The sequence below is a fragment of the Miscanthus floridulus genome, chromosome 5 (assembly GCF_019320115.1).
Source record: "Miscanthus floridulus cultivar M001 chromosome 5, ASM1932011v1, whole genome shotgun sequence".
Lineage (NCBI taxonomy): Eukaryota > Viridiplantae > Streptophyta > Magnoliopsida > Poales > Poaceae > Miscanthus > Miscanthus floridulus.
Genome location: NC_089584.1, coordinates 21,469,771 through 21,497,760, shown reverse-complemented (window position 1 = coordinate 21,497,760; position 27,990 = coordinate 21,469,771). Strand labels below are relative to the sequence as shown.

Below are 27,990 nucleotides of genomic sequence, written 5' to 3'. Positions count from 1 at the left end.
ACCTTTAATTATGTTATCATTCAATCCACCAAAACCCACTAAAGGGCTAGATGTACTTTCAGAACTCTCCTAAGTGCACCAAAAATGCACCCAAAGCCAACCAACCGTTGAAATGAAAGGATGAGATCCACTCTCACATCTCCTTTCTCTCACTCACTCAAATCCAGTGGACCAGATTGCTCGAACCAAACCTCATCACTCTCCAGTCTCACACCCCACGCCCACCCCCAGCCCCCACGCACGCGAATTGGAACCCACGGTTCGATCCCTGGTGCAGTTGTCTTTTTTCCAAAAAAATGAAACACCATCCGTTCGCATCTCTCTCTCTGCCTCGACGCAGATCTCTGCCTCCCGTTCGCCACCGCCGTACGCGCATCGCCGTCGCCCCCACTCCTCCTCCCCTAAAACCTCCTCCTCCCTCCTGTGGCCATGAGGCGCGGCTCAGCTCCTCTTCGAAGCAGGTGGAATCTAGGGTGCGCAGCAGTGTTGTGGACGAGTAGGAGGAGCAGGGGTCCCACTAGGGTTCCCCTGGATTGGCTGCCGCACCCAAGGTTCTTCCCCACCGATGTCTCCCTGTGGCCTGTCGAAGGCGCCAGAGGTGATGGACTCACGCCCACAACGGCGGAGGACGAGCATGGCGGAGGAGGTGGCGGTGACGCTGCGGAAGGCGTGGTGCCGGCTGCTGGTGTCCGCACGTGACCCGACGTGTGTGCTAGCTATGGCCGGGCCAACACTCGGCGGCCGGTCAGGCCGGCCAGCCGGGGCGACCACCAGGCAAGGCGGGCACCAGGCCATCCTCCTTTGCCTCTCCCTCCTTGTCCGTGTTTCTGGAGACGTTGAGGTATGACAGCACCACAAATTTGATGTTTTCTCAAATTTGTTCTTTATCTAGGGTTTCCTAATTTTTGAAATTTGGCCACAGCCCCTGCCACCACCGGATCTCTCGCCGTGCAGTTTGGAGGTGAGCCTAACAAAATGTTGCCTAACTATTGCTACTCTGGTGATGCTTTCTTCAATTCACATTATTATTTTTCCTATATTTTGTTTCACTTACCGATTGTTGGTGAGTCGTCATCGTCATCTTATATTAGTAATAATAGTAGTGAACTGGTTGAATTTGGGATTAAGTGAAGAAATAGGAAACATATTACTGATTTTTATTTATGCATCTATGAACTGGCACTAAATTCAAAAGTCTCTGGCCATGAGTTCATAGTGACTAAATCATCATCTTTTGAAATCAGCTGCTGGAGCTGGGTTGACTAGGACAAAAATGGCCACAAGAATCTAAAATGTGAAAAAAATCTGAGTTCAAGACCATCGGCTAGAACCATAGCCAGGGTGTGAGTTTTTGTTCTCCTATGTGTAGTGTGACTTGCTTGATGATCAGATGGTCTAAAAGGGCACAAAGCAAGTTCTTGTCTTTCAAGAATCAGGACAAACATACGAGTGAAATTTATTGACCAGACATTCGTTACTGGTTTTTGTCTTTTAGCACTACAAGTTGGCATCTTTATTTCTGGATTTGCTTTTTCTGAGGACGATTATCCAAAGCCTTGGGAAGGTTGGAAAACTAACTTAGAGAGGTACCTATTTCTTTAGCAGTTGAATGGTGAACATTGGATTTGTCATGCAATTTTACGGAAATAAAAAAAGAAATCATCATCAAACATAATGCATCTTGAATAAAGAGTCCAGATAACATGAATAGTAGTGATTTTCTCAAGGTCATTATATGTGTGGAAAACAGTTGCAGTGCATTATTGTTTTGAAGATTGCCTTGTATAACTAGAGCATAGCTGGAATTTTTACTGATATGATATTGGCAGGTGCGTTCTACAGTGGGAGTCTAAGCATGTAATTAGCGTCAGCACAGCAATTCAGGATTGGCTAGCCTCAAGTAATTTTCTTCTGAACTGATAATTTGCTTTGCATTCCATATTAATTGAAACAATCTGGTTATAACTGTAGGATTGGCAATTGAGTTAACGAGGGAAGGTGAAATACAGATTGTGTTAAGTGGTATTATTTTAGCATTTGCCTGACCTGCTACCTTGGTGTCTGCTGCATACTTTATCGACAACAAATGGTCTGTTGCTATTGACAGGTAGCACTAATTCACTATTCGTGCTTGTGATGTATTGCCAGTATTGGAGGCTTGGAGACAAATTGTTTAGATATATGTTGATGTTTTTCTCATTAATACGTGTAGTTTTTTTGGGAATTGTTTTGTGAAATTGTGGCACGCATTCTATATCACAGCAAAGGAAAAGGGCCGAAGAAAGCATTGAGCAAAGAGAAGAACGGATAGAAAGCAGCATGGATACCGGGCAAGAAAGAAGAAAACACTGGTACGCACTGAGCAGTACTAATTTATGGATTGGATTTACTTGCTACTGGATATCTAAATTTACAAGTTTTTTTAAGAAGCCCGACCTTTTGCTAGCTGCTGTTGAGACTTATAGGTAGTTCACAATTTCTTTTGTGGTTATTGTGCTTCTTGTAGAGTAGCAGCAGCACCTCTATATGGTCAAGAAGCAAGTATATTTTTTTTATAAGTAGAAGCAAATATAAATATTGACATGTCGATCAGGACAGCATGAATATATTTGTTGTGCAGCCTTATTTTTAAATTAGCGAGAATTCCTAATCCAGCATTGATATTACTGCCCAAAAAGTAATTAGAATGTAGTGATAAAGGGTATCAACTTCAATCTTGAATATTTATGATCCATTAGTCTAATTCTAAATGCATAACCCATGTTTCTTGGATCTGCATGCACACCATGCAGGAAAGGGCTCAAAGGCAGTTATGATGGCATTCAAAAGTGGCATACATTAATAGTAATGGCTCTTGTTTAGATAGAACTGAGAGGTGAAATTGAAACAAAGCTGGTTGGTATATGTCGTGAGAATATCGCCGGCAGTCCTTCGAGGGGTATCCCACGAAGGTAGATTGATCGGTAGAGGAGCGTGAGATCAAGAACAAGAAGGCAATAGAGACACACGAGTTAGACAGGTTTAGGCCGTCAGTATGACGTAATACCTTACTCCTATGGTCTGTTGGTTTGTATTAGCTATCGTATGATATTGCGTGAATTTGGAGGGGTCCCTGTCCGTCTTATATAGTCCGGGGAGCAGGGTTACAAGTCGGTTAGATCTGAGAGATAACCGGAAAGTAATAACTTATTACAGGAATCTTGGGATCATACATATCCTAACAGATCTCATAGTATCTTCAGGATATCTTCCTGGTGTCTTACGGGAGGTGCCGAGCAGAGTCGTGCCCCACAAGGCTTCGTCTTGTGGGCTGGGCCACCCCTAGGGGCGCAGCCCATGTGGTCTGCCGTGGGTATCCGGGGTCGTACCCCCCACAACTAGTCCCCGAGCGCCTTGTACCCGTTGTGCAACGCCATCTTGAACTCGTCCGAGCAGGTGCGAATAAAACCGAGCAGTCAAACTCATGGTCCAACCACCGTGATGAGTTGCCGAGTAGCGTGAATCGTCGCTGAGCAGCGTGAACTGTCGCCGAACACTGTGAACCATCGCCGAGTAGCGTGAACCGTCGCCGAACAGTGTGACCTGTCGCCGAGCAGCGGTGACCTGTCGCCGAGCAGTGTGTCCCAAGTACGGCTTGCCATAAGGGTGTAAGGAGCTCAAGTTCTGAATAAAAAATTCCTTCGTAGTGGACCAAGTGTGCCCATTTAGAGTCCGACCACGGTAGTTGGAGTCAATCTTCTTCTATAGTCATGTATTATTCGAGAAAAAATCTCGCACATTCACCGCGAGGTGAAGTGTGCCCACTTAGTCCCCGAGCCTGACAGTAGATGATATAGTCAGGTGGTGTCAGGGTCAGAAAGTAGAAGAAACGCAGAAAACTAGCCAAACAGGCAGCCAGTCCTCGGGCGTGACCCAAAAAGAGACAAAGCACATTCACCACAAGGTGAAGTGTGCCCACTTAGTCCCCGAGCCTGACAGTAGGTGACGTAGTCATGTGGTGCCAGGGTTCGAAAGCAGAAAACCAGCCGAGCAGGCAGCCAGTCCTCGAGATGCCAGCGGAGATATCGGAGAAATCAAACCGTGCAGAAGAAACCAGAGTAATGGCTGTACAGTGTTGGTTACCGAGCCTCAATAAATGGCGGAGAAGTCGGCGATTATTCGGCGATTAGCAACTGACGGCGTCGATAAATGGGCAACGTGGGATGCGGTTGCACGAAAAACCCACGTTACGGCCCACCTTGCTGTAGTGGAGGATTCGGAGAGACGCAAATCACGGGAACGGTTTCCCAAAAACCCTCGACTATGAAGAGGTGGGGAAAATGCTTTTATAACAGCAGTGCCGCACCCCGCGCTCCCACCTTTGCCACTTTGTCTTCCCCCAAAGCTCTCGCATTTCCAAATTCGCATCCACAGTAGCCTCCGCCGTCAAACCCTAATCGATTCCGAGGGATGGCGCCGAAGAAGCGAAACGCCAAATCGAAGAAGACGAGCCTGAAGAAAACGGGAAACGAAGCACGTCGTGACGAAGAGTGGGTGTTGTCGCGTATGGGAGAAGCGGAGTTGAATAGATTGGTAGAAGCCGGCGTTCTCCCTGACTGCGTAACCGCTGGATGGCGGCCAGCCCGTGGTGAGCCCTTCCCAATGCCTAACACCGATGAAGTTGTAGTCTTTGAAGATTATTTCTGGCGTGGGTTGGGATTTCCTGTTCACCCATTCCTTAGGGATTTGATGGAGCTTTGGGTGGTCAGTTTGTGCAATCTCCACCCAAATACCATATTGCACATCTCAATCTTTATCCATTTCTATGAGTTGTTTCTAGGGGTTCTGCCGCATTTCAACCTCTTCATACACCTATTCTGGTTGAAGAAGAAAGGCGGAGGTGGCTCTAGGGTGGTCGGTGGCGTCTACTTGCAGCTCCGGGATGGAATGGCCAATGAGTATGTCAATGTACCGCTGAACACTTCTCTGAAAGGGTGGAATTCCAAATGGTTCTACATGAAACAGAGCCACCCTGCAATCCGCTGCGACGTCCACCATATCCCGGAGAACCAGAGGAGTTGGTCAGAGAAACCGAACAGTGCTGAAATAGAACAAGTGATGGAGCTCCTCGACCTGATTAGAGGCGTGGAAATTAGAGGCGAACTGGTGGCAACAAGCTTCATAGTGCGCCGCGTCCAGCCCTGCAAGGAGAGGGCCCACCCGAGCTATGATTTCAGAGGTGATGACGATGAGACCTGGGAGAGGACAGAACGAAGAAGGATGTCCTGGAGCGGGCCGTAGAGCTATTCGCTCCCAATATTTCGTTCGCATGGCCAAAGCAAACGAGGGCCTACAATTGCACATATCCGCCCCCAGAGGTAATCATCTCGATTTTTATTCCTGATACTTTTAATCCTGAAGTATTGACGAACAGTGAACTGATTCAGCTGTGGGGGTATGGCCCCCCGGTATCTACAAGACAAGACATGGGCCGCACCATCAGAGGTGGTCTGGCCCACAAGATCAAGGCGTGCACGGCGCTGCTCGGCATGCACCGCAAGACATTGTATAGTACCAAATAGGATACTTACCTTGTAACCCTGCCCCTCTAGACTATATAAGGAGAGGCAGGGGTTCCCTAGCAGACAAGATCTATCTACTACATCTCAATACAATACACCAAAGACACAGGACGTAGGGTATTACGTCGATCAGACGGCCCGAACCTATCTAAATCGCTGTCTCTATGCCTTGTGTCACCATCCGGTTCTTGATTACGCGCACCCCCACCGACAAATCTACCATCGCGGGATACCCCTTTGTGGACTGCCGATGATATTCTATCGACAGTTGGCGCGCCAGGTAGGGGTGTGCGCTTGATCCATGGCGAGCCAGATGGACCTCAAATCAACAGCGCGTTCTCGTCATCAATCTTGTGGAGATCCATGCCGGTCCACGACGACGATTTATCACTGGCTACATCAGCCCCTACGACTGTAGATCCGATCTCGGAACCGTCTCCGAGGTCGCCTTCATCAACAACTCGCCGCCCACTTCCTCGCTACTAGAGGAGGCAGATCAACAACGATGATCTGATCGCATCCATCGATCAGATCTATTGGAGGCTGCTCGGGAAACTCCAGGGGTTACGACCCTACTTTTTGGGTTCACCAACGTCGCCGCCACCTTCCAAGATGCTCTAAGGGGCAAATTCATCAACCAGGTTGAAGACGTCCATCCTCTCGCCGACCAGAAACACCATACATCGTAGACCAGACATTCCGTCCAAAGCTAAGTCACGCTTTAATATTTTTCTAAATATTCTCCAATCTTCGTATATAGCCATAATGTTTCTCCAAACTATTTTCTTCATATTTGCTCTTTAAACGATTTTTCGAATCCTCGAACAGTCACGTTGATGCTCGGATGCCTCCAGAGACGGCCCTGTCTCTGGCTCCTCTCTACACGTGCTACGGGCTCCGCGCTCTACGTTATGGGTGGTCGACAGTGACTCTTTGGTCACGCCTGTTCCTCCTACACGTGCACGAGCTCCGCGCTCCGCGTTATGGTTAACGGGCTAGCTAGGGCTGGAGACTCAGCTACACACTAACTGTTCGGGCGGTTTATATTAAACATAAATATATTTTCACACCAACTGATCGCCGAACTGCATACGTTATTTCATCGCCATTGCTGATTTTTCTCCAGAGTTCATTTATTTTTACATCATGTACGACCCGTTCTACATGTTTGTATTGTAGGATCATCATCCAGGTGATCGGATCACCTGGTGCGCAGACTTCTCCACCGATCAACTGGTCGGACCGCTAGGTTCATCGACTTCATCGCCGACCAGTTGATCGGACTGTTCGCCTGTCGCTTCTACTCAATGCTGACTTCGTCGCCGACCAGTTGATCGGACTGTTCGTCGCTCGTGCTTCGTCATCAGCTACGCTGGGGACTCCTCGGCGCTCGGATTCTTCGTGCTCGAAGACTAAGTGGGCACACTTTACCTTGCGGACATCGCTAGCGACGTCGGGACTCCTCGCTCCTCGGTGCTCGGACATCGCTAACGACGCCGAGGACTCCTCGCTCCTCGATGCTCGAACATCGCCAGCGATGCCGGGGACTCCTCGCTCCTCGGTGCTCGGTCATCGCTAGTGACGCCGGGGACTCCTCGGTGCTCGGTCATCGCCAGTGACGCCGGGGACTCCTCGCTCCTCGGTGCTCGGATATCGCCAGCGACGTCGGGGACTCCTCGCTCCTCGGTGCTCGGTCATCGCCAGTGACGCCGGGGACTCCTCGCTCCTTGGTGCTCGAACATCGCCAGCGACGCCGGGGACTCCTCGCTCCTCGGTGCTCGGTCATCGCCAGCGACGCCGGGGACTCCTCGCTCCTCGGTGCTCGGTCATCGCCAGCGACGCCAGGGACTCGTCGCTCCTCGGTGCTCGGACATCGGCAGCGATGCCGGGGACTCCTCGCTCCTCGGTGCTCGGTCATCGCCAGCGATACCGGGGACTCCTCGGTGCTCGGACATCGCCAGCGACGCCAGGGACTCCCCGCTCCTTGGTGCTCGGTCATCGCCAAGGACACCAGGGACTCCTCGCTCCTCGGTGCTCGGTCATCGCCAGCGACGCCGGGGACTCCTCGCTCCTCGATGCTCGGTCATCGCCAGCGACGCTGGGGACTCCTCGGTGCTCCCTTGGTGGTCGGATCTTGCTACGTCTCGTCAGTGTGCTATCAAGCTGCTCCATGTTGTTCGGATCATGGTGCTGATCTTGGGCAGCACGTCTGGAGTATTGATATGCGCATATCAGACGACGTCAACAAGCTTTCAGACTTCTTTTTCTTTCCCTACTACAAGATTCATTCTTCATCTTCCAGCAGGCTCGGGGACTAAGTGGGCACACTTCACCTTGCGGTGAATGTGCTTGTTCTCATCTCGAGGCTACGTTCGGGGACTGGCTGTCTGCTCGGCTGGTCTTCTACTTTCTGACCCTGGCATCACGCGACTACGTCACCTACTGTCAGACTTGGGGACTAGCTGTGGGGGTATGGCCCCCGGTATCTACAAGACAAGACATGGGCCGCACCATCAGAGGTGGCCCGGCCCACAAGATCAAGGCGTGCACGGCGCTGCTCGGCGTGCACCGCAAGACATTGTATATAAGGAGAGGCAGGGGTTCCCTAGCGAACAAGATCTATCTAATACATCTCAATACAATATACCAAAGACACAGGACGTAGGGTATTACGTCGATAAGACGGCTCGAACTTATCTAAATCGTTGTCTCTGCGCCTTGTGTCACCATCCGGTTCCTAATTACGCGTACCCCACCGACAAATCTACCATCGCGGGATACCCCTCGGTGGACTGCCGACGATATTCTGTCGACAGTATATGTAACAAATTTACAAATTACAAATTGCAATATAGGTTGCACAGTTGATGCATATGTTGTTGTGCAATTATGGACTTGGAGCCTCCATATACTTTCGACAACTGTGGTATTTTCAATTTTCTTATCTGTTTGAAGCCGAATTAAAAGCCTGTTACTTAGCCGAATTACATTGCATATGGTATGTTTGACATAATAAATCTCCTTGGACTAAACCTTTTGTGCGTTGAAAATAGGCATTTGGAACTGACATAATAAATCTCACTGAGATTGTTTTCTGGTGATGGTGTTTGTAGGAAAGAAAAGGACTACCCGACGGACGTCCTGGACAGGAAGAAGTCACCAAATCGAATTTTGTCAAGGAGGCCATCAACGACAACTGTCTTCGCACTGGACAAAGAAGATCTTCTCTTACAGGTGAGGGGCATTCCCTTTGTAATTTTAGCTGTACTTGGCTACTTGCTACTACTTTCGCATCTGCTAAATTTATTTTTCTATACCTTGCAAGAGGTAAAGAAACACATAAGAGTCTCTTTGTTGTTTACTTATAAAGTCTTGATGAACGGTTGGGTAAATGCTACACCTATTTCTTTTTTATATACAAATTATAACTCAGTTCCTTCAGCAACAAGGAGAATCAGATTACCTGTAACTGTAAGCAGATCATCTCCGCCTAATGTGACACCCAGTGTCAACAAAACAATTAGTCCTTCATCCATCAGGGACAAGATATAGGTGTAGTCATTACCGTTTCTTCTAGAAATAAATAATTATGAACTTCTCCCCTGATTACTAAGTTTATACCAGAGAAAAAACATTCCGTAAATTTCTCTTTATAGTTTAATAGTTTATATCACCAAAAACAATTATAAGTATTGTTTCCCGTAGCCCATGGTGTTCGTGAGCACATCTAAAACTCACTAACCTTCAGTTTGTTGATTTTCTTTGCAGGAGTCAAGGCTCGTAAACTGATTTTTTTTGGTGCAAAGGTGATGCATAAAAATAATCCCATTTGGCAGGAAAAAATTGAAACCTAAAATTAATCGAGTAAGTTTTCCTTTGTACAGATTCTATTTCAAAATCATGTTTTTGGTTGGTTGTTTGCAGGAAAATATGTTTTGGGGGCAAATGAAATATTCATGCATTATAGCAAGAGAGAAAGATTAAAAGCTGATTGCCTGACTCTTGTGAGATGAAACGAACTAGGGAATAGCTCTTGTTTTGTCCAAGCTCAAAATTGCAAGAAATGCTTATTATTCAAAGGAAAACTTTAACTCATCATGCATCAATGCAAATTATTATGTTTGTCAAACAAAAAAGATTATTGGTGACTCCACTAATTCATTTTGAAAACATGTTACTATTTATTTTCATGCTTCTTTTATTACGTTTATTGTTTTCTGCTCTTGTGTGACATTATGTGATGGAATTTTATATGTCCGTAGCAACGCATGACAATCAAGTAGCAAATCGTAAATTAAATGGTTGCGGCGAGATAAATATTTTTTGGATTATATACATGGTCGTATATAATTGTGTGAAACTTAAACTATGAAAAATATCATTGTTTGGTTGTTTTATGCGTATCCCTGAAATAAAGTCGTGGCGTTAGCATGGACACTATATTAGCAATAATTAATGCTACTCTACCTATTAACTAAGATAAAAGAATAATGCAGAACAGTGAACAAGGGAGTACAGGAGTGTCCATGCGTGGCTTAGTGGGCCTAGCGGCCTTGCGGGCCGACCTGAGAAAGGAAAGGAGGTCGTGTTCCCGCGGTGGAGTACATACGGGCTGAATTTTGAATCGAAAAACAGAGAATTAACACAGCCTGGGAAAGGAAAAGGATGCGACTGAATTAACGTAATCTCTTTGGAAATAAACGAAGAACACGGACAAATGGAAGACAAGAAATTACTAATGGTGATCCCATCGCCTTAAATCTATTTGGAAATAAACGAAGAACACGGCCAAACGGAAGACAAAAAATTACTAATGGTGATCCCATCGCCATCGCCTTTTAAACTAGCAGATTGGATTACTGGTATGAGATCCAAAATAAGACAAAGATCCATACCTCTTGCAATAAGAACTCAGGATGCCGGGAACGGACGATAGACGGTGCGGACTCGCAGACGACGGACGGCGAGTTGGAGAACGGGATTGCGCTCGTCACTACGTACGGAGCAGATGCGACAGCGGCGGCGGTTATTATCGGATGCAAACGACTGGGTCCACTGGGATGCGATGGTTGAATACGGAAAGTATTTATGGACACGTTCTTCTTGGGCCATGAAGCATCTTGGGCTGGGTCCTTGTTTTTTCAGATTTTATGAATTAATTAATAAATTAATGTAACTAAAAAAAAGAGAGAGAAAAATCTCTCCCGATTACCTTAATGACGGGAGGCAACAATCCTTTCTCGTGGTGAACAAATCCCTCCCGAATCCCCTAATCACGGACGGGAGAAACAGAAACACGGATGTTTTTCTCTTGGTGCGCATATCGCGGCAACACCGCGGATGTATTATGTTGCACGCTACATGCAAATCGTGTACATGTTAATCACGCCTCTCACGCTATGTAAAACACGCTAACATGCCACCAACAATTACAAACGATAATACGTTGCACGCACTTCATCAGCACATGTCGTTTACTACACGTGACGTACCCACTCCCAACTTATTATCGTGTTTTAGGCATATTAGTTCACTCAGACGAGGCGTGAGAGCGTAGGTTCAGTTACTATCGGGCTAGGACGACGAGTCCACTCAGACGAGGCATGAGAGTCAGCAGTTGTCTTTCTTATCATGTTAGCCTATTAGTCCACTCGGACGACACATAAGAGTGGCGGCTTAGTTTCTATCATGTTAGTACTAGGTTGATCACACTCTTGGGAGACATGAGACTGATCATTTCATGTTAGGTCTATTAGTACACTCGGAGTACACGTAAGAGTGATCAGTTCACTTTCTATTTAAATATACAAATGTTGATGTTTATTATGAAACTAGTCAAACTTAAATCATTTCATTAGGAAGTGAGATTTTTATTTTTTTTTTAAAGTTCTTTTTTTAGATGGAGGTAGTAGCCGACACCACCCACGGATGGACCCATTGTTATTACCAAAGTGACAAGACTATACCGAAGCCTTTTACTCCAGTCTATCCAGAGCTAATGCCTAGTGCCATGATGCATCGCAACAACTCCAAATCGAGAGAGGGAGAGAAGAACACATGCGCACTAAATTTTTTATTGCAATCTTGCAACTCACGGGAGTAAATTCATTGTAACCGTTACAAGTGCGTGTGGTTGTGGTAAAAATAGCAAGGTGTTTTTACTTGGGTTTACGTAAATAAGAAAAAGCTTCCTCTCCAAACTTTATTTATTTGCGATCCAAACTTTTTGAATTATTGAAGGTGCCTGTTGTCCTGAAGAAAAGATAGGAAATGGGTGTTTGGTTTCCCTGTCCTAAAGTTTAGTCTCTGTCACATCGGATATTTAACATTAATTTAGAGTATTAAACGTATACTAATTACAAAACTAATTACACAGATTGAGACTAATTTATAAGATGAATCTATTCAGCCTAATTAGGATTATGTTTAGTCTTTCTAATTAGTATCTGAATATCTGATCTAACGAAGCGAGAGTAATCCACGGGAGGCTGAACACTTGCTATTCTGTACTGTACTTTTGCTGGTAAATGTTCTGAGCCAGATAACAGGTCCATGAAATGAAGCTACACCAAGAGACCATGACAGTTTCAAGGAAAGATCCCTCACTACACCGCGACACACATTTGCCTACACTTATCTGTTGGCAAATGATTGATTTTGACAACACACTATGTGTTGGTAATTGTACAATCTTTTTAAAGTCACGTAAACTGTCGGCAATAATGTTGTATGGCTACAGGTTAACTGTCGGCATTTCTCTTAGGACAATAAAGTTGTCGGCAAATGTTTTTAGACAAAATAAGTGTCGGTGTTTCCTAAACAAGCCAACTATCTAAATGTCGGCGAAAGGATATAAGGTGTTGCCCAGATTCCGATTTTAGATCTTTTCACCGTATGCACGCGCGGAGTCCTTTTGGGACGGAGTCTGTAGCCCACGCAAAGGAAACCCAATCCAACCCTGCTCTCTCTCTCTCTCTGCTGCCCCTCGCGTGCCGCTGCCTCCCACACCAGCGCCAGCGCCCGTGGCCGCCGCCTCCCATGCCAGTGCACGCCGCCTCTGCCTCCCACGCCAGCTCCCGCCGTCACCGCCCTGCAAAGCACCGCCACCCGCCGAAACCCTAACCACGCCAGCCCCTACCGGCTGCCCCCACACCAACCCCTTCTGCACTGGTGAAGAAAGCTGCATTCGTGGCCGCCCACTGAGGAGGGCGCATGGATCCGCCGACTACAACTGCATCTCTAGGGAGGGGCGCATAGATCCGGCCTCCTGGTCCTCGATAGCTTTCGCGTGGGCAGGCCCAACACGGGTCGCGGGCGACGGTGCCCCCTCCCCCGCGGTGGGCGTAGCGTAGGCGCCATGCTTTCCCCCTCCCCCGTCTGCAGCGCACGCAACTGCGGTGCGGCGCTCCTGCCGACCTCGCTTGCCTCCCGCAGGGCCACGCTGTCGCCCCAGGCCGCTACAGCCGCGGACCACCCGTCGCGCCCTAGGCCCCATCCCCGACGGTGCCTGCTCCGCTGAGTCGCCCCTTGCCCCGGTACGGGCGACGCCGGCCGACCCGTCGGCCCTGCGTGGTCGCCTCTTCATCTGCCCTATCTGCGGCTCCGCTTGGCACCTCGCCCTGCCCGTGGCGTGTCGCCTCTTCCTCTCCGTTGCGGCCGGATCTGGTGAGACCTCACCCTCTACTCCTCTATTCCATGACTGCTCTCCCAGGTCCTGCATCCCTCTGTGTTGTCCTTCGTGCAGGTGACTGGCTGATGCGGCAGCGTGCACTACCTCGCCCTCTATAGATAATAACCCTGCTTTTTATTACTTAGCTAACGATGACCGTGTAATGGCATAGCTATTTCGAGATTAAGATGCATATTTTACTGAATCAAGAAGGTAGATCGATCCATCTAAGATATATACACTGACTATAGTACATTGCATTTCTTTTTTGTTTCTTAAAGAGAATTATTCTAGTTATTTTTTCTTAAAGTGCTTTCAAACTGATTAGGGCAATCACATTTAATCCATAAACTATTCTTGAAGTGATTTCAAACTGATTAGGATCCTTCCATCTACATTCTCAGCACTACGTGTAATGGCTATATTCCTTGCAGAAAACCTTTTTCTTTGTTAGTACATGTACATAAAGTTTTCTTCCATTTTTAAGGTTGTTACATTCAGAGATGCTGTAGTTCTTTTGCTGCATTATGTTCATGGAATCCGATCACAAGGTTATAAGTTGGAGTACAGCTATTTCAAAATTAAGATGCATGTTTAACTGAATGGAGAGGTACATCCCGAAGATACGTAATAGCATGAGAGATATCAATAGCAATTTCCAAATCAGTTAAAATTCCAATATTTTACCATTTATACTTGCATATACCTGTCCTGTTGAGTGCAGATACAAAGAAACCTAGTGGAGTAGCTAAGGAAATAGAGACTTACTTTGGTTGTTTAGCCTCAAATCTTGTGATGGTAGGAGTTTAATTATGAGCTATTTACTCATAACATGTACAAGTTTTCTAACTTAAATTTGTCACTGCTCCAGGTTGATGACCGATACTTCACTGACGTGGTATACTTAAATTTGTCACTACTCCATTAAATGTTTCTGATGAATCTTATTATCCAAATCAGATTATGTGGTAGTAAATACCAAGTCTCTTGGATGCTCTGTGTTTGTGTGAATGTTACTATATTGAGGCCATTATCTGTTTTCAGTACGCCATTCGGTCTTGTATAGCCATCTGTTAGTTGGTATCTATCCCATTATTCTGAATTTTAATTTTACATGACATGGTCTGAAAGTTGGGACAAATACCTTTGTAATAATATAGCACAATTATCTCTGTTCTGCTAGTTTGTGAAGCTGCAACCGCAATGTTGTGCCATTGGGTTTGTAAGCTGTCATCCCCAGCACAATGTTTAAACTCACATTTGCTTTCAATATGAATTAGTTCCTGATTTGATCATTAATTCATTTTTGTTATTTGAAATTCATTGTAGTCTGTTTCGTCTGAGTCTCATGTCCTGAACTGATTAACAGTAATCTGTTGAGGACTTGGTGGGATCCTCATTTATAGTGGTAAATTAGAGGAGCTGGTAAAATTCAAGCCCAACATCTACATTTCCAAATATCAACAAATACCAGTACACAGTTCTAAGAGTTTCATTTCGTTTAATGCATTTATGCCCTAGGCAGTGTCAAACATAAGTATTTGAACACATTATCGATTTTGTATAAGCCTTTGATTATATGATTATATTTGTTTCATCCAGTAGTAATAGGTTTCTGTACCTACTACTTTACATGTACCCTTTTTCTTTGGATACAACATTTGTTATGCCGAACATTTTCAAAACTTGGTACTGTTCTGAATCTATAATGTTCCACTATCTGGTTGTTAACCAAGCTTTTTATCAGTGTGGCTTTGATTGTATTTGGTGCATTTGTTGCTGGAGCTCGAGACTTGTCATTTGATGCTTGTGGGTATGCTATTGTCTTTGTGGCCAACATTACGACAGTTGTTGTATCTTATAACATGTCTGTCTATATTTCAGGACTTGTCTGTGGACCTTTAGTACTGTTCTTGACATATATTCAGGGTGACCTAAAGAGGACCATGGAATTTCCCTACATTTATTCCCCTGGGTTCATGGTAACACTAGATTCATGGTTAAGTTAATTTGTGCATGCTTTTGTCAATTTTAGTAGGCATTTAAAGACTGTGGATGCATGTCACGAAATTCAAAAGCCATGAGCACTACCTTGTGTGTAGTCACAAAGACTCACTCTCACCCAAGTCAAGTTTTGTTGGTGCTGATAATTTTGATAATACCACCCTCTAGTCCTTTAATATCATTTATCATGTTCTAATCTAGCAACAATTATCCATAATACTATTACTATGACCTATTGATAGTGCCTTCAGTTTGAAACCTCAAAATTCTTTCATTTAGTCCAATTACTAGTGTATAGTATAGCTGCTGTAGATGATCTTCAGGTCACTTTACATGATAATTTGTTTATTTTTCATACTAATTTAACACTCAAAACAGGTAGACAACGAAATAGTGAGCAATGTCAAGTAGTATTCCATTATACCATGTAATGTCAATAAAGTTATGAATGTCACTGATAATGAAATTTCACTTGTAGGCTCTTCTCCACCAAGGCAATCTGATGTTGACTCTACTAACAGGACGGTATGACTCTTCAGTTGTTTTGGTTACCTTAAAGCACATCTATTTATTGATAACAGTTATACTAGCTTTACTCTATTTTACTTGCTGTTGGACTTGGAATGTTCTCCCATGCATGCCTTTCATCATTAGTTTTTTTTGGTAAAATATGTTTACAGAAAGATATGTCCTCATGCAAATAACAGTGCAAATATTGTTGAAACTTACTTGGAGAGTTCGACTTATATGTGATATAACAGTGTGAATTGCATGGCACAAATTTAAAGCATAGAGCATATTACGCTGATAGTTTAACTTTTTCCCTTGTTAGGTACTTCAGCTATGAGGTGTTGCAAGTATTTTGGGTTGACAAACCTTTTGTGGAACAAGCAAGCAACTGCTCCAAGTGTTTTGGAGTGGCAGCCCTTCCCGCCATAACCATTTAGCTCAAAGACCCATAGCTAATGCACCAGTCCATAGCATAGTGTTGCTCAACACTTCTGCTTTTGATTTGAATAATTACACTATAGCTTGTAATAATTTAGTATAAGTCTATGTTTGTGAATAACTCATCTATATTTTAGACATGTATTTGGCTATATGTCTGTAACCAGTATGTATAGAAGATTTAATATACTAGTATGGAAGATCTAATATATTATTTATACAAAAATCAAGTGAATTTGTTCAATGTGATGCCTTCTATATGAGCAAAAGTGGATTTGTCAAATTATTTTAATTGTAATTATATCTATGCAGTTTTGCAGACAATTTTTTTTGGCAGGGTATGGTTTGTAAAATATCTTAGAAATGGTTTGACCAACATACAAACTGTCGGGAAAGATCTTAACTGTCGGCGTAGGTATTAACTGTCGGCAAAGGGTTAACTGTCGACAAAGGTTTCAACTGTCGGCGTAGGTAGACCGTTTGCCTACACATAAAGTGTCGGGAATTCTGTTAACTGTTGGCAAAAGTTTCACCGACGGCTTCTAGCGCGACTATTTCTAAATTGTCGGCAAAACTTTTTGCAGGAGGTTATCTGTCGACAAAAGTGCCATTTGCCTACAATAGAAAGTGTCGGCAAAAATATGTTGTGTTATAGTGCCTTTGGTAACAGTCCACCGGTTCTCCTAGACTCTTGTGCTCGGAAACTGCACTGTCACATCACATGTTTAATACCAATTAGAAGTATTAAACATTAAACATAGACTAATTACAAAACTAATTCCACAACGGAGACTAAATCGCGAAACGTATCTATTAAGCCTAATTAGTCTATGATTTGACGATGTGGTGCTATAATAAACATGTGCTAATCATAAATTAATTAGGCTTACTAAATTCGTCTTGCGAATTAACCTAGTGCTTCTGCAGTTAGTTTTATAATTAGCTCATATTCAGTAATCTTCCTAATTGGCATCAAACATCCAGTGTGACGGGGCTAAAGTTTAGCCCACTTGGTCCAGACACCCTGTAAAATGGTTGGCACTTTGCGTCTCGCTGATCAGCTCCAACTCCCAGGCTTGTCTCTCCAAACAAGGAAATAACAACAGCATTCCACACGAAAATGGCATATGCGCGACAAAGAGCATGTCCTCGAGTTGAGCATCCAGAATTATCGAACGCACCCTTCTTTCGCCGCGTGACGGGAGGCCTTCACCCCCTGATCAATTATTCCATCGTTCTTGCAACAATACACCATGGGCCGCTGCATCTTGTTAACATGCAACAGAAGGAAGCACTCGTCTCAACCTAACTCTAAACTGCAAAATGGGGCTTTGCCCCCAAGTGCTTCCGTCTCCTCTCCTCACTTCAATACTTCTCCTAACTATACTGGAACTCGCTATACCGAAACTATTTTACATAGCCATGGAACTGTACTAAATTCTGGTTACCATGGGATTAAACAGCCACATCCCCTTGCTACGACGGAGAGCTGTCTACTACTGGTGTGATTCTCGACCCTGACGCCAGATCGGACACCTCCTCCCTTTGGGGGCGGTCCGCGAAGAGCATCCAGATGAGGTAGAGAACAAAGCCCGAGGCAATGAGCGCCAGGCCCGCAGAGACTAGCCCGAGGTCATGCTCCAGAGGAGGGCAGTACTGTGAGGCGATGGCGCTGAAGGTGGCACGGACAAACTTGCAGTCCTGGAGGTTGAGCAGGAAGGGGGCGTAATGGTACAGCGCGTAGCTTACATTTGCAGCCAGGACGAGTTGGCCGTAGATGTCATAGGTTAAGGTCTTGTTGCCTGAACACAAGTCGTGTCTTGAGCCATGCATGTATAATTCAACCATGCCTGGAAAGTGAAAATGTCATCAAACAAACTATCTAAAATCACCAGTTGGGTGGTGCACAGATGCAAATGAACCGGGTAAAAAAGGACTGTACGCTATGTGAAAAACTTTAAGTGAATTTTTTTACAAAGACTGAAAATAGTAACTGAAGAATAGCAAAACTTACTGTTGTTGCGTTTTCAAACGTGACCTCCCTATACTTGCACGGCCGATCATTGAGGTTTGAATCGTATGGAGAACATAAGTAAGGCATGAACTGTCCTGGATGCTTATGATGTGGTCTTCGATTTGAAAGAGCAGATATAGCTCTGTTAACTATCCCCACAATCCTCACCACAACTTCTTTGCTCTCGTACAATGTTCGATTTGTTGTGCTTTCGTCCACACATGGAAGGATGTTACTTAGAGCTGTCTCTGCTTGAGGATGCTGGGCCCATTGGTCCATTGCTTCGCAGGTATCCTTCGCAGCACTGTTGCAAAAGAATTGTAAAATTGTTTAATGGACTTTGTTCTCTTCATAACAGAACAGAATTCCCATGTGTTTAGCAAGGGACACAATTGATGCTAGTTACATTTTGAAACAGAGCATATATTAGTGTACAAGCAATTTTACTTAATATACTGATCCTACAAAGATGGTTCCATTTGCTTTGGTTGCATAAGGAAAAACTGACAACTAAATGAAGTTCAACAAGAATAACACCCTGATTAATTTAGTCTTAACAACCCTGAACATATCCACATCACAGGAAAGGTTCAAAAGGCAAATATTACCTGTTTAGTATCAGGAAAATTCCTAGAAGAATAAAGAGAGCCGCCACAACTTTCCAGCATAAGGTAACAAATCTGTAAGGTTCAAATGGAAAGGTGTCAAGACTGCAGCTGTACAGACCAGTCCAAAATACACTACCCGGTACATGATAGAAAGCATACATGTAAACAGTATATCTCGGTCCATATTGCTCTAAGCCTGCAGAAGAGAGGGGAACATGTGTTCAGAAAAGGAGTGGTAACAAACACAATGTGAACAAGGGGGTGCAAAAAATTGCATATTGATTAATTGGACTGCATACCGTATCCAATGAATGCAAGAACAAGCAACACCACGGCTATGCAAATCAATACAACCGACCTGTAAGGAAATAGGAGTTCAATTCTGAAGATGTAATGCAGCAAAATATCACTAACATTGCTAGATACAAGAAACAACACCATAATTATCCATTTTGGCATGTTAATATGCTTCTTGCAAGTACAGCGGTGCTATATTATAGGAAAATTGACCTAATGGTAAAGTGATATATATAGCATATGGATAGCCATCGAATGCTGATTCTATCAGTCAAGGAAACTAGAAGGAATCTGGGGAAAGGGAAGTTCTGAAACGTACATGATATGGAGAACTTTTCTTATCCTTTTATAATTTTCTGCTGTCTTCAGAGATATGGTGTCAGCTGCTTTGTTCAAGTCCCCCTTCAAATTGTCAATTTGACTTTGAACGTCAGATGGAAGATAGAGTGCTGCCACAGTGATCGTCTGTGCAAATGACAAGTATTCCGTAACATTCCTTAGTGTCTGAATAGTGAAATCAGATTGGTTCACAACAAAATCAACAGCCCGTGTAGCTTCTTCATGGAATTTACTCTGCCCATAAAGAAGGACAATGCACCCAGCTCTGTACGAAATGGATAATTATCAGAACCAATGATAATACAGCACTACAGCCATGAAAAGTTAGTTATTGACAAGGAAATAATCATAAAATAACGTAGAAGAATCATTTGCTTATACCACAATCACCAAACAAAGCTCAAGAAGAAATAGTTTATGAAGAGATTTAGTGCATTACATTAAAGCAAGTGCGAAGACACCAAGCAACACAGGGCCTACTACATCTGTATAAGAAACCTTTCGTTTGGGCATTTTTGATCCAAAATAGCATCGTCCAGCCACAGCTATCCCGAAAAATATGAACCACAAAGCACCAAGAAGAAATCCAGAAACTCCTGTGAATGAAACAGACTGAAACAAACTTGATTCAGCTAACGCAACAATCGAATATTAGTATTCAGCAAAATGGAAAAGGATGGATTGACAGATAGCAGTCCCATCCTAATAAACAAACTGAACACTAACAAATTTCATTGTGCTTGGTAAGTATAGAAGTCCAGAGTCCAGACTTAGGACTACTTTAACTTGAAAGTATGCTATGCCAATCCATGAAAGCAATGTCATTTTAAGATTTAAACTAATATTTTTTAGCAAGAGAAAGTCCGGAAAAGAAAAGACAGCCCTACAATATCTACTGGATATATGTACATCTGAAAACTGAACTTCTCCAACTATTTCTGAACTCTAGATGACAAAGCATGTTACTGGGTCCGGTCCTGTAAATATTATAAATTAGCCAACCAACAGGATGTTGTATAGTCCTGACTCTTGGCCCATGCAGTGTTTCCTGTTACAGGAAGGAAATAATCAAGCTAGTCCATCTCCTTATCATCTAGATTACTCAAAAGTATCAGAGTATCATTACACTATAAGCAACTGACTGAATCTCGGCTGTATGCAAAGCCTGTACTAGTCCTGCCTAACCTGCTTCCATCAATCACCTAAATACTACCAACATACTCCGGTGGCATCTGTAACCAACTCAAGCTTTATGCTCATGACTCATGAGATTCTTTAAAGTTTAAACAACGACACATACCGCCCAGTAGTGCTTGTTGGTGACGTTCCACCCTCCTTCATACATTTTGAGATGTCTGAGAACATCCGGCCTCCGCGTCCGGTCCTCTGCCAGAACCAGCGGATACTTGGCAACAGGGGCCATAGCTGCCGGTCCCGCCGCAGCCTCCGGCATACCTTTCAGCAGCCCCTTTGCCCATGGTCCCAAGTTCTTCACCTCTAAAATAAAACAGATATATATTTTCGTGAAACACAACACTTTACAACTAATGTTCCCACTTGCTTACGCGATACGAAAGGCATGACACGAAAGTGCATGATACTGCGTAAATGGATTACAAAGATGTAGAGTATGTTTTGCCACAGAAACTCGTAAATGGAGTACGTGTGAACCTGGTACGAGTCACCAAGTGCATGTGCATGAACATGTTAACGAGACGTGAGAGAGAAGGGCAGGTGGATCAGAGCACCGACATGACTATTAACTACAGCAATCGAATGGCCGGCACTTGACTTGTCCTAACTAAAAAAAACACTAAAATTGGAATAGCCGAGACACATGCGGGTTTACTTGACTGACAGAGAAGATCTACCGACAAGATCGTCACTACGATAAAACAATTCTACACTGCACGAAACTGCGATCACCGAATAAACACAAACGTCCTGAACTGGTGCTACGAAATCGAGCGGAAGAAAAAACAGACCCCAGCAAATTCGGGTCGGGTACACTCGATACTCCAACTCCAATCCGATCCTACTAAACGCCTATCCATCGCGAGTGAGCTGACAGCTGAGATCGCCTGACACCGGCGGCGTTTCCGCAGACACCTAACCGAAGTACGACGACAGTACTAGCAGGTAATGAAAACAGTGGAGGCAGATTAACACATCGGACAGTCTCCTAATAAACCACAGTAAAACCACCATGACTATCGCAGCTTGTTCCGCAAGTGGAATGGATTGGAGCCACCAATCGGGCGTCGCCCGATCACAGTCCGACACTCCGACTCCCCGACCGTACCGGTCGCGCAGAAACGACAAACCGAGATAGCGGTACGACTACGAGACAGAGATCGCCGGCGGAGGCGGAGGCGGGTGGTGGTACCTGGCGCGCTCTCGATCTCCCTGGCCGCGCCGCCGAGGTCGGCGAGCGAGTCCGCGGAGGCACCGGCGGCGACCGCCAGCACCGCCGCCACAAACACGGCCACCGCGGCAGCGGCAGCGGAGGCGCGGAAACCCATCGCCGCGGCAGGAACCGCGCTAGCTCACGGTTCGCGGCGCCGCCCCGGCCGCATCTAGGGATCCCACCGCGGCGTGGGTCGGCCGGCCCTGGCCCCTGGGAAACGGCGGGAGCGCGGAAGGGGGAGGGAGGGAGGGGGAGACCACCGCTAGTGACACTGTCGCGGCGCGCCACGCCACTAGTGCCTGCGGTCTTGTTTGTACGCCCGCGCGGCGCGAGGTGGAATCGCGTGTGCGCTTCACGGAGTGCCCGTAGCGGCGCGGCGCCGGTGACGTGTCCCCTGCCTTTCCGCGCCGCGTGCGACGCGGTACACGCCGTGCGAGTGCGTGCTGGGTCCCGCGCGGGGAACACGTGGGCGGGTGGTCCGGCGTGCCAGTGGGCGGGTAGAGCTCCGGGTGTCGCGGGGACGGGTGCACGTAGCGCTGGTGGCCAAAGGGCGCGAAAGGGGAAGGACAGGGGGTGATGGAGGGTGGGACCCAGCCGGATCTCGTGTGGCTCGGTGGGGGACTGGTGCCGGTCGGGCCAGACTGCCCTCAAGTACGCTTATAATTACGGGATATGCCATTGGCATCGCAGACGGATGTGAGCCTGTGACGCAGGGGTAGTTTGGGGGAGATGAGTAGGGTTGTGACTGGAGGTGAAGCGACGGGAAGAGTGGAGACTGGAGCGGTGGAGTGGAGCCCGGCAACGTGGAACGGGCGTCTTTGTCTCTCGGGAGGCGGGCCCACCTGCATGATACTTTCAGTTAAGATTAGCGTGTTCGGTAGTGGGCTGGTCGTTCACTAGTGCGTGTGATGCCACACTGGTTATACTTTCAGATCACCTAGCCCCCTCCCTTTTTGTGTGCCAAGAAGTCAAGAAAGGTGGCCACTCTCGCATGCACATTTTCACACCGTTAATAATCTTTGAAAAATCTCCCTGGAAACACGCCATCATGATACAAATCCCCCCTTGACGGAAAGGTAAAGAGATCTGCTTGCTGTGTAAGCAACCACTAAGCTCACAGCTCACTAGGCAGGCACTCAAATTGCATAGTTGCATGCACGAAGCGGGAAGCGGTCGATCAGCATGGAAAAAACCACAGGAAAAAGAATCGATGGATCGAGCAGATCCACTGATTCACCCAGAGCTTGCGTCCAGCGACGAGTCGACGACTTGCATGCACCTACAGCTTTCCGTCAGTGCGGTCCGGGAGGCGACCGGCCGGAGTAGTAACGATGCGAGTGCCTCTCGACTCCAACTCCTTTTGTCCCATAGCTACGCGCATTATCTCATCCTGGTGGTGACGGTTGCGTGCCATCAATGGCGCAGTCCTATGGTGTCGTCGCGCGTGTCCTGTCTGCAGAGATTGTTCCGGGTGCCGTCACCTGTCCTGTCCAGTGCCATCTTCTTGATGGTTCGTGCGCTCGACTCGCTGGGGTGATTATAATCGAGAAGAGTATTTGGTACGACGGTACGGCTGCAATGATGCAGGAAAATTAAATTACAATATTACTGTATTTTAGAGTCCCTCTGTCAGTATTTTGGACCGGGGTCCTCAACCAACGAGTGAATTTATACTGCGTGCTCCTGATTTCGGATGGTGATGCAAAGAGACACAAGGTTTATACTGGTTCAGGCAATGAATGCCCTACGTCCAGTCTGAGAGAGTGCTCTTGTATTCCTCGCACCGGGGTGCTTGTAGTAGGGGGTTACAAGCTAGGCGAGAGAGGGAGTTCGTCCCAGGTCTCTGCGAGGGGAAATCTGAATTACAGAGCGAGGTGCCTTACTTGGGTGGGCATTCGTGAGCCGTTTGATATGTCCTCCTGGTCCTCGTCCGAAACGGTACTGGCTACCTCCTTTTATAGCCGCAAGGGGGAAGCCAGCGTACACGAGAGAGCTATACGTAGAGCTTTTAAAGGACTATTTGATGACGTAATCGACTCCTGGGGCAGTGTGCCGTCGTGGGAGTTCCCGTAGAAGTCTAGTCAGTATGGTCAGACAGGCGACATGCTGCGCTCCTATGGATTTGTTGACTTGTGGAGTGCCGAGGCCTGGCGGCTGCTGTAGCTGGTCGCGCCGAGGCCCGCTGTGCAGAGGCCTTTAGAAGCGACAATGCGGGGGTCTCCGCGGCCATCGTCGTAGTTGATTTAGGCGGAACAGTGCGGGACGTGCGTCTACAGGGTATGGTTCCTGTATTGTCAGCAAGGGATGGTAAAAAGGAGATTTGACCGTTGTCCCGTCGCTCTTGTAGTAGTGCACCGCCGAGCGTGGCTTATGTAGTGGGTGCAGCTGGGCGCATTAATTGGATGCGACAACTTGCCAGAGAGACGTTTGAGGCGGAGACGACGAGGTTGCGGGACGAGCCCGGCCTCGGGCGAGGCGGGGCACGAACAGTTTGTCCGAGGCCCCTCTGGAGGGTCTCGGGCGAGACGGAGCAGGATCAGTGAGTCCGAGGCCTTGCCGAGGGGTCTCGGGCAAGATGGAGCGGTTGGTGCGCTGATTCCAAGGTTACAGGGACCCAGCCCTGACTCACCACGTCGCGTTATCCTTGGTGCAGGAGTTAGGCAGCACAGTGGTCGGTAACCCCTGCTTCGTCCCGTCACAGATGGCAGGGTGTTGATGCGACTGACGTATAGTCGGCCACTTCGCTGTACTGTGCCGTCGTGCAGTTGTCGGAGTAGTTGAGCGCTTTGATGGGATGTGATGTTCAGCCAGAGCAGTTTGGTCAAAGCGGCGGTCGCGGGGCCGGTGCCGAGCCGGCCTCACGCGAATCGGAGAATCGGTACTTCTTCTGAGGCCTCAGCGAGGGGGCCTCGGGCGAATCGGAGATTTTAGCCGAGACCTTGTTTGTTCTACTGGTTCATGCTTTTTAGGGTCTAAGCAGTTTTTCGGTCTTTGCTTGGGGTATCCCTTTTTCTGGTATCCGACAGTAGCCCTCGAGCCTCGGGCGGGAGTGTGAGGCACTCTCCCTGAGGTTTTTTTTGGGACTTTGTTTCTCAGTGGCTTTTGTCGGGTTTGTTTTGTACTCGTGATTCCGGTGGGTGCGCGTGAGCGCACCCGCCGGGTGTAGCCCCCGAGGCCCTAGAGGAGTGAGTTCATTCCTCCAGGGGCTTTTTTCTTCGTCGAGCAAGGTGTTCTGTCGTGTTTGTTAGACCCATGAGGGTGAGTTCAGGTCGTTAGTTTTTCGTTCGGGGTGCAGGAGGAGTCCCTGAGCCTACCGAGCCCTCGCGTGCGAGCCTGGGTCGCTGGGTCTCGGCAAGGTTGCAGGAAGAGCCCTCGAGCCTCCGCACGGAGCGAGAGTGCGGTCAGGAGTTCCCCTGGCTTTTTGTATGACCCTCGTGCATCCTTTTCGTTTGGAAGGAGGGGTTGTTTGCCGAGCCCTCGCGTGCGAGCCTAGGTCGCCGGGTCTCGGCAAGGTTGTAGGAAGAGCCCCCGAGCCTCCGCACAGAGTGAGAGGGCGATCAAGAGTTCCCCTGGCTTTTTGTACGACCCTCGTGCTTCCTTTTCAAGGAGGGGTGGAATATGTTAGGCTACCCTCGGTGGGTGCGAGCGGTGACACTTCCGGTGAGCTGTTATCGGGTAAGTCCGAGTGGAGGCCCGTGCCCCATTTGATAGGGGTCAGCTAGTGATCTAGAGACGCACTCCAAAAAGGTACCAGAGGGCTTCTCTAGCGGGTGCCAGGGCCGTTCGATTGGCCCTAGGGGCTCGGTGCCTCCCTACGATGGAATCCCCTTTAGAGAACTCCTGCTGGTCTCGGACACGATATAGGGCATCCCAAGCAATCGCTTGCCTAGGCCTCGGCCATGTACGGGCTCGCCCATGGTTATCCCTGACTCTGTTGTCCTGAGGCGGCTGTCGAGACCCTCGGGGGCCCAGCCTTCGAACCTCTGGACCATAATGGGCTCGTGCCCAGTTCCTTAGTCTGGAAGGAATCGTGTGGGGGATATTCCCTTTCCATCGGCTGACAACGGCAGGCACGCCTTTCATGGCGGTTTCTTGGGGGGCGAAAAAGGTGCTTGTCGTTGCTGCGGATAGACTCTGTCGCGCCGTCTGCGGTCGGGATGTTACTACGCGTAGTTAGTAAAAAACGGACACGTGGGCGGTTTTACCGGATCTGCATTAATCGCGCTAGATCTAGAAAATCATCACCTCGATTTCATCGCTCACCCATTTCCGATTTCGTCGTTCTCCGTTCGCCCTCTCCCCTATAAATACGCGACGAGCCGTGGCTCTGCCTCTCCTTACCTTTTTCGCTCGCAATCGCCCTCTCTGCCTTCGAGCGTTTGCTAAGAGCAGAGGAGAGCGCCGGGAAGAAGTGGGGAGAGGGGAAAAGAGAGAAAGATGGAGCGAGTAGTCGAGGGTTCGTCTTACCGTTGCAGTTGTGTTCTCCACTACACCGATGGTGGGTGTCAGAATCCTCCAGGCGGATCCTTGGGGTCGCTCCGACGCATCGGTGGAGATGCTGTAGGCGCTTGTCGACGTTGGTCTTCTCCGCCCGATCACCGACCCCGATAGGCTGGAGTGGATCGCTCCGAGGAGCGAGTCGGAGCCGAGGCCACGCGACGGCTACGTGGTGAGCTTCGTCGTTTTCCACGAGCGAGGCCTCGGTTTGCCGGTGGACCAGTTCATGCGGGCGCTCCCGCACTACTACGGTGTGGAGCTTCACAACTTTAGCCCCAATTCCATCATGCAGGTGGCCATCTTCGTCGCCATCTGCGAGGGGTATCTGGGGATCGCTCCCCACTAGGAGTTGTGGCTCCACTTATTTCGGGCGGTTTTCACCACCAAGCCGGCGGGCGTGAAGGGCGCTCGAAAGGCGTTGAGGGCCGGCGGCTGCACTCTCCAAGTGCGCCAAGACTGGCAGTCCCTCTATATCCTGGCTTAGCTCGCGTCGTCCAACCGTGGCTAGCATAATGGATGGTTCTACCTCTGCAATGATGATGGCAGGTTTCCCCCCTATACTGGGCGGATTGTGGAGAGTCAGCCGGAGAAATGGGGTTACGGCATTGTCAAGGTCGATCAGCCTAGGCTAGAACCGCTCCTAAGGGCCCTAGGGAAGCTGCATGACCACGGCCTTACGACGGCCGTGGTCGTGGAGGCTTTTCATCGTCGGAGGGTGCTGCCGTTGATGGCTCGGTGGCGGTGCCTGTTTGAGATGACCCCGAGTGATCCGATCGAAGGTATCAAGATGTCCGCCTTCGCCATTTCAAACGACGAGACCCTACGTCGAGTGAGAGAGGCGGTGGATGGAAAGGTGAAGCTTGACGATTTGATGCCTTTCTCGATGCGCCCGTCGTGGGGGTACATCCCACTGGTAAGTTGGGTGTTGCCGAGGCCTTCACGACCTTCTTGCTCCTTGTCTTTTTTGTCTGTCGCCTTATTTTGTCATTCCTGCAGGGGATGAGAGACGCGTGAGCCTCCCCGCCGCCTGTTCCTGAGGACGCGGTTCGACGGGCGGCGAACCAGACGCGTGTCGAGGAGCAAAAGAAGTGGAAGGATGCCAAGGAGGCAAGGCGCACGAGGAAGATCCTTGAGCGCGAAAAGCTGGACGAACGTCGCCGGCGTTAGAAGCTTAAGGGTCTCCCAGTGGAGTCATCGCCGATGCCATCGTCGTCGGAATCCTCGGGCGATGACGATGAGAGCGAGGCGGGGAAGGGTACCCTGGACCGTCTCCCCGACGTTAGGGAGGTGGCGCCTAGGGTGTCTCTGGGAGACGTCCGTCTTGTTGTCGAGGATGATACGCCCGAGCCGCGGGTGTTGGGGAAGCGGGCTGTTAGCCTGGTGAGCTCGGTGCCGAAAGTAGGGCGAGCGACGGTGGGGGCACCTCAACCGTCTCTGCGGACGGTTGAGGGGGTGCCGGGGTCCGGTGGTGACCAGCCGGTACCGGTGGATACAGAGCCGTGCCACCGCCGCCACCGCCGCCGTTGAAGAGGAGGGATGTCGTACATAAGCGGTTGTGTCCCCGTTCGCGGTAAGTGTATTTTTTTTGTAGAGTTTGTAGTATTCCCTGCTCGCCCCTTGGTTGTACGCTGACCTTAGGGGTGTCT

General features: G+C 47.8%; 1 protein-coding gene and 1 pseudogene across 10 annotated transcripts; one reads left to right on the top strand and one right to left on the bottom strand.

The window, feature by feature from the left end:
- Positions 1–234: 234 nt before the first annotated feature.
- On the top strand, positions 235–9,751 carry LOC136449658 (uncharacterized). Of its 10 annotated transcripts, XM_066449787.1 has the most exons (8): positions 239–841; positions 923–961; positions 1,843–1,900; positions 1,972–2,107; positions 2,263–2,351; positions 8,675–8,795; positions 9,330–9,367; positions 9,486–9,751. In XM_066449787.1, the coding sequence occupies exons 1-4, from the start codon at positions 566–568 to the stop codon at positions 2,043–2,045; spliced, it is 447 nt and encodes a 148-aa protein (XP_066305884.1). In that variant the 5' UTR covers positions 239–565; the 3' UTR covers positions 2,046–2,107; positions 2,263–2,351; positions 8,675–8,795; positions 9,330–9,367; positions 9,486–9,751. The 10 variants fall into 10 exon arrangements, 6 of the variants coding, with proteins under 6 accessions (XP_066305886.1, XP_066305885.1, XP_066305882.1 ...); XM_066449785.1 differs by having other exon boundaries at positions 237–841; positions 2,213–2,351; positions 9,330–9,751; XM_066449784.1 differs by having other exon boundaries at positions 9,330–9,751.
- Positions 9,752–17,365: 7,614 nt separating this feature from the next.
- On the bottom strand, positions 17,366–22,116 carry LOC136451727 (uncharacterized; annotated as a pseudogene).
- Positions 22,117–27,990: the final 5,874 nt, after the last annotated feature.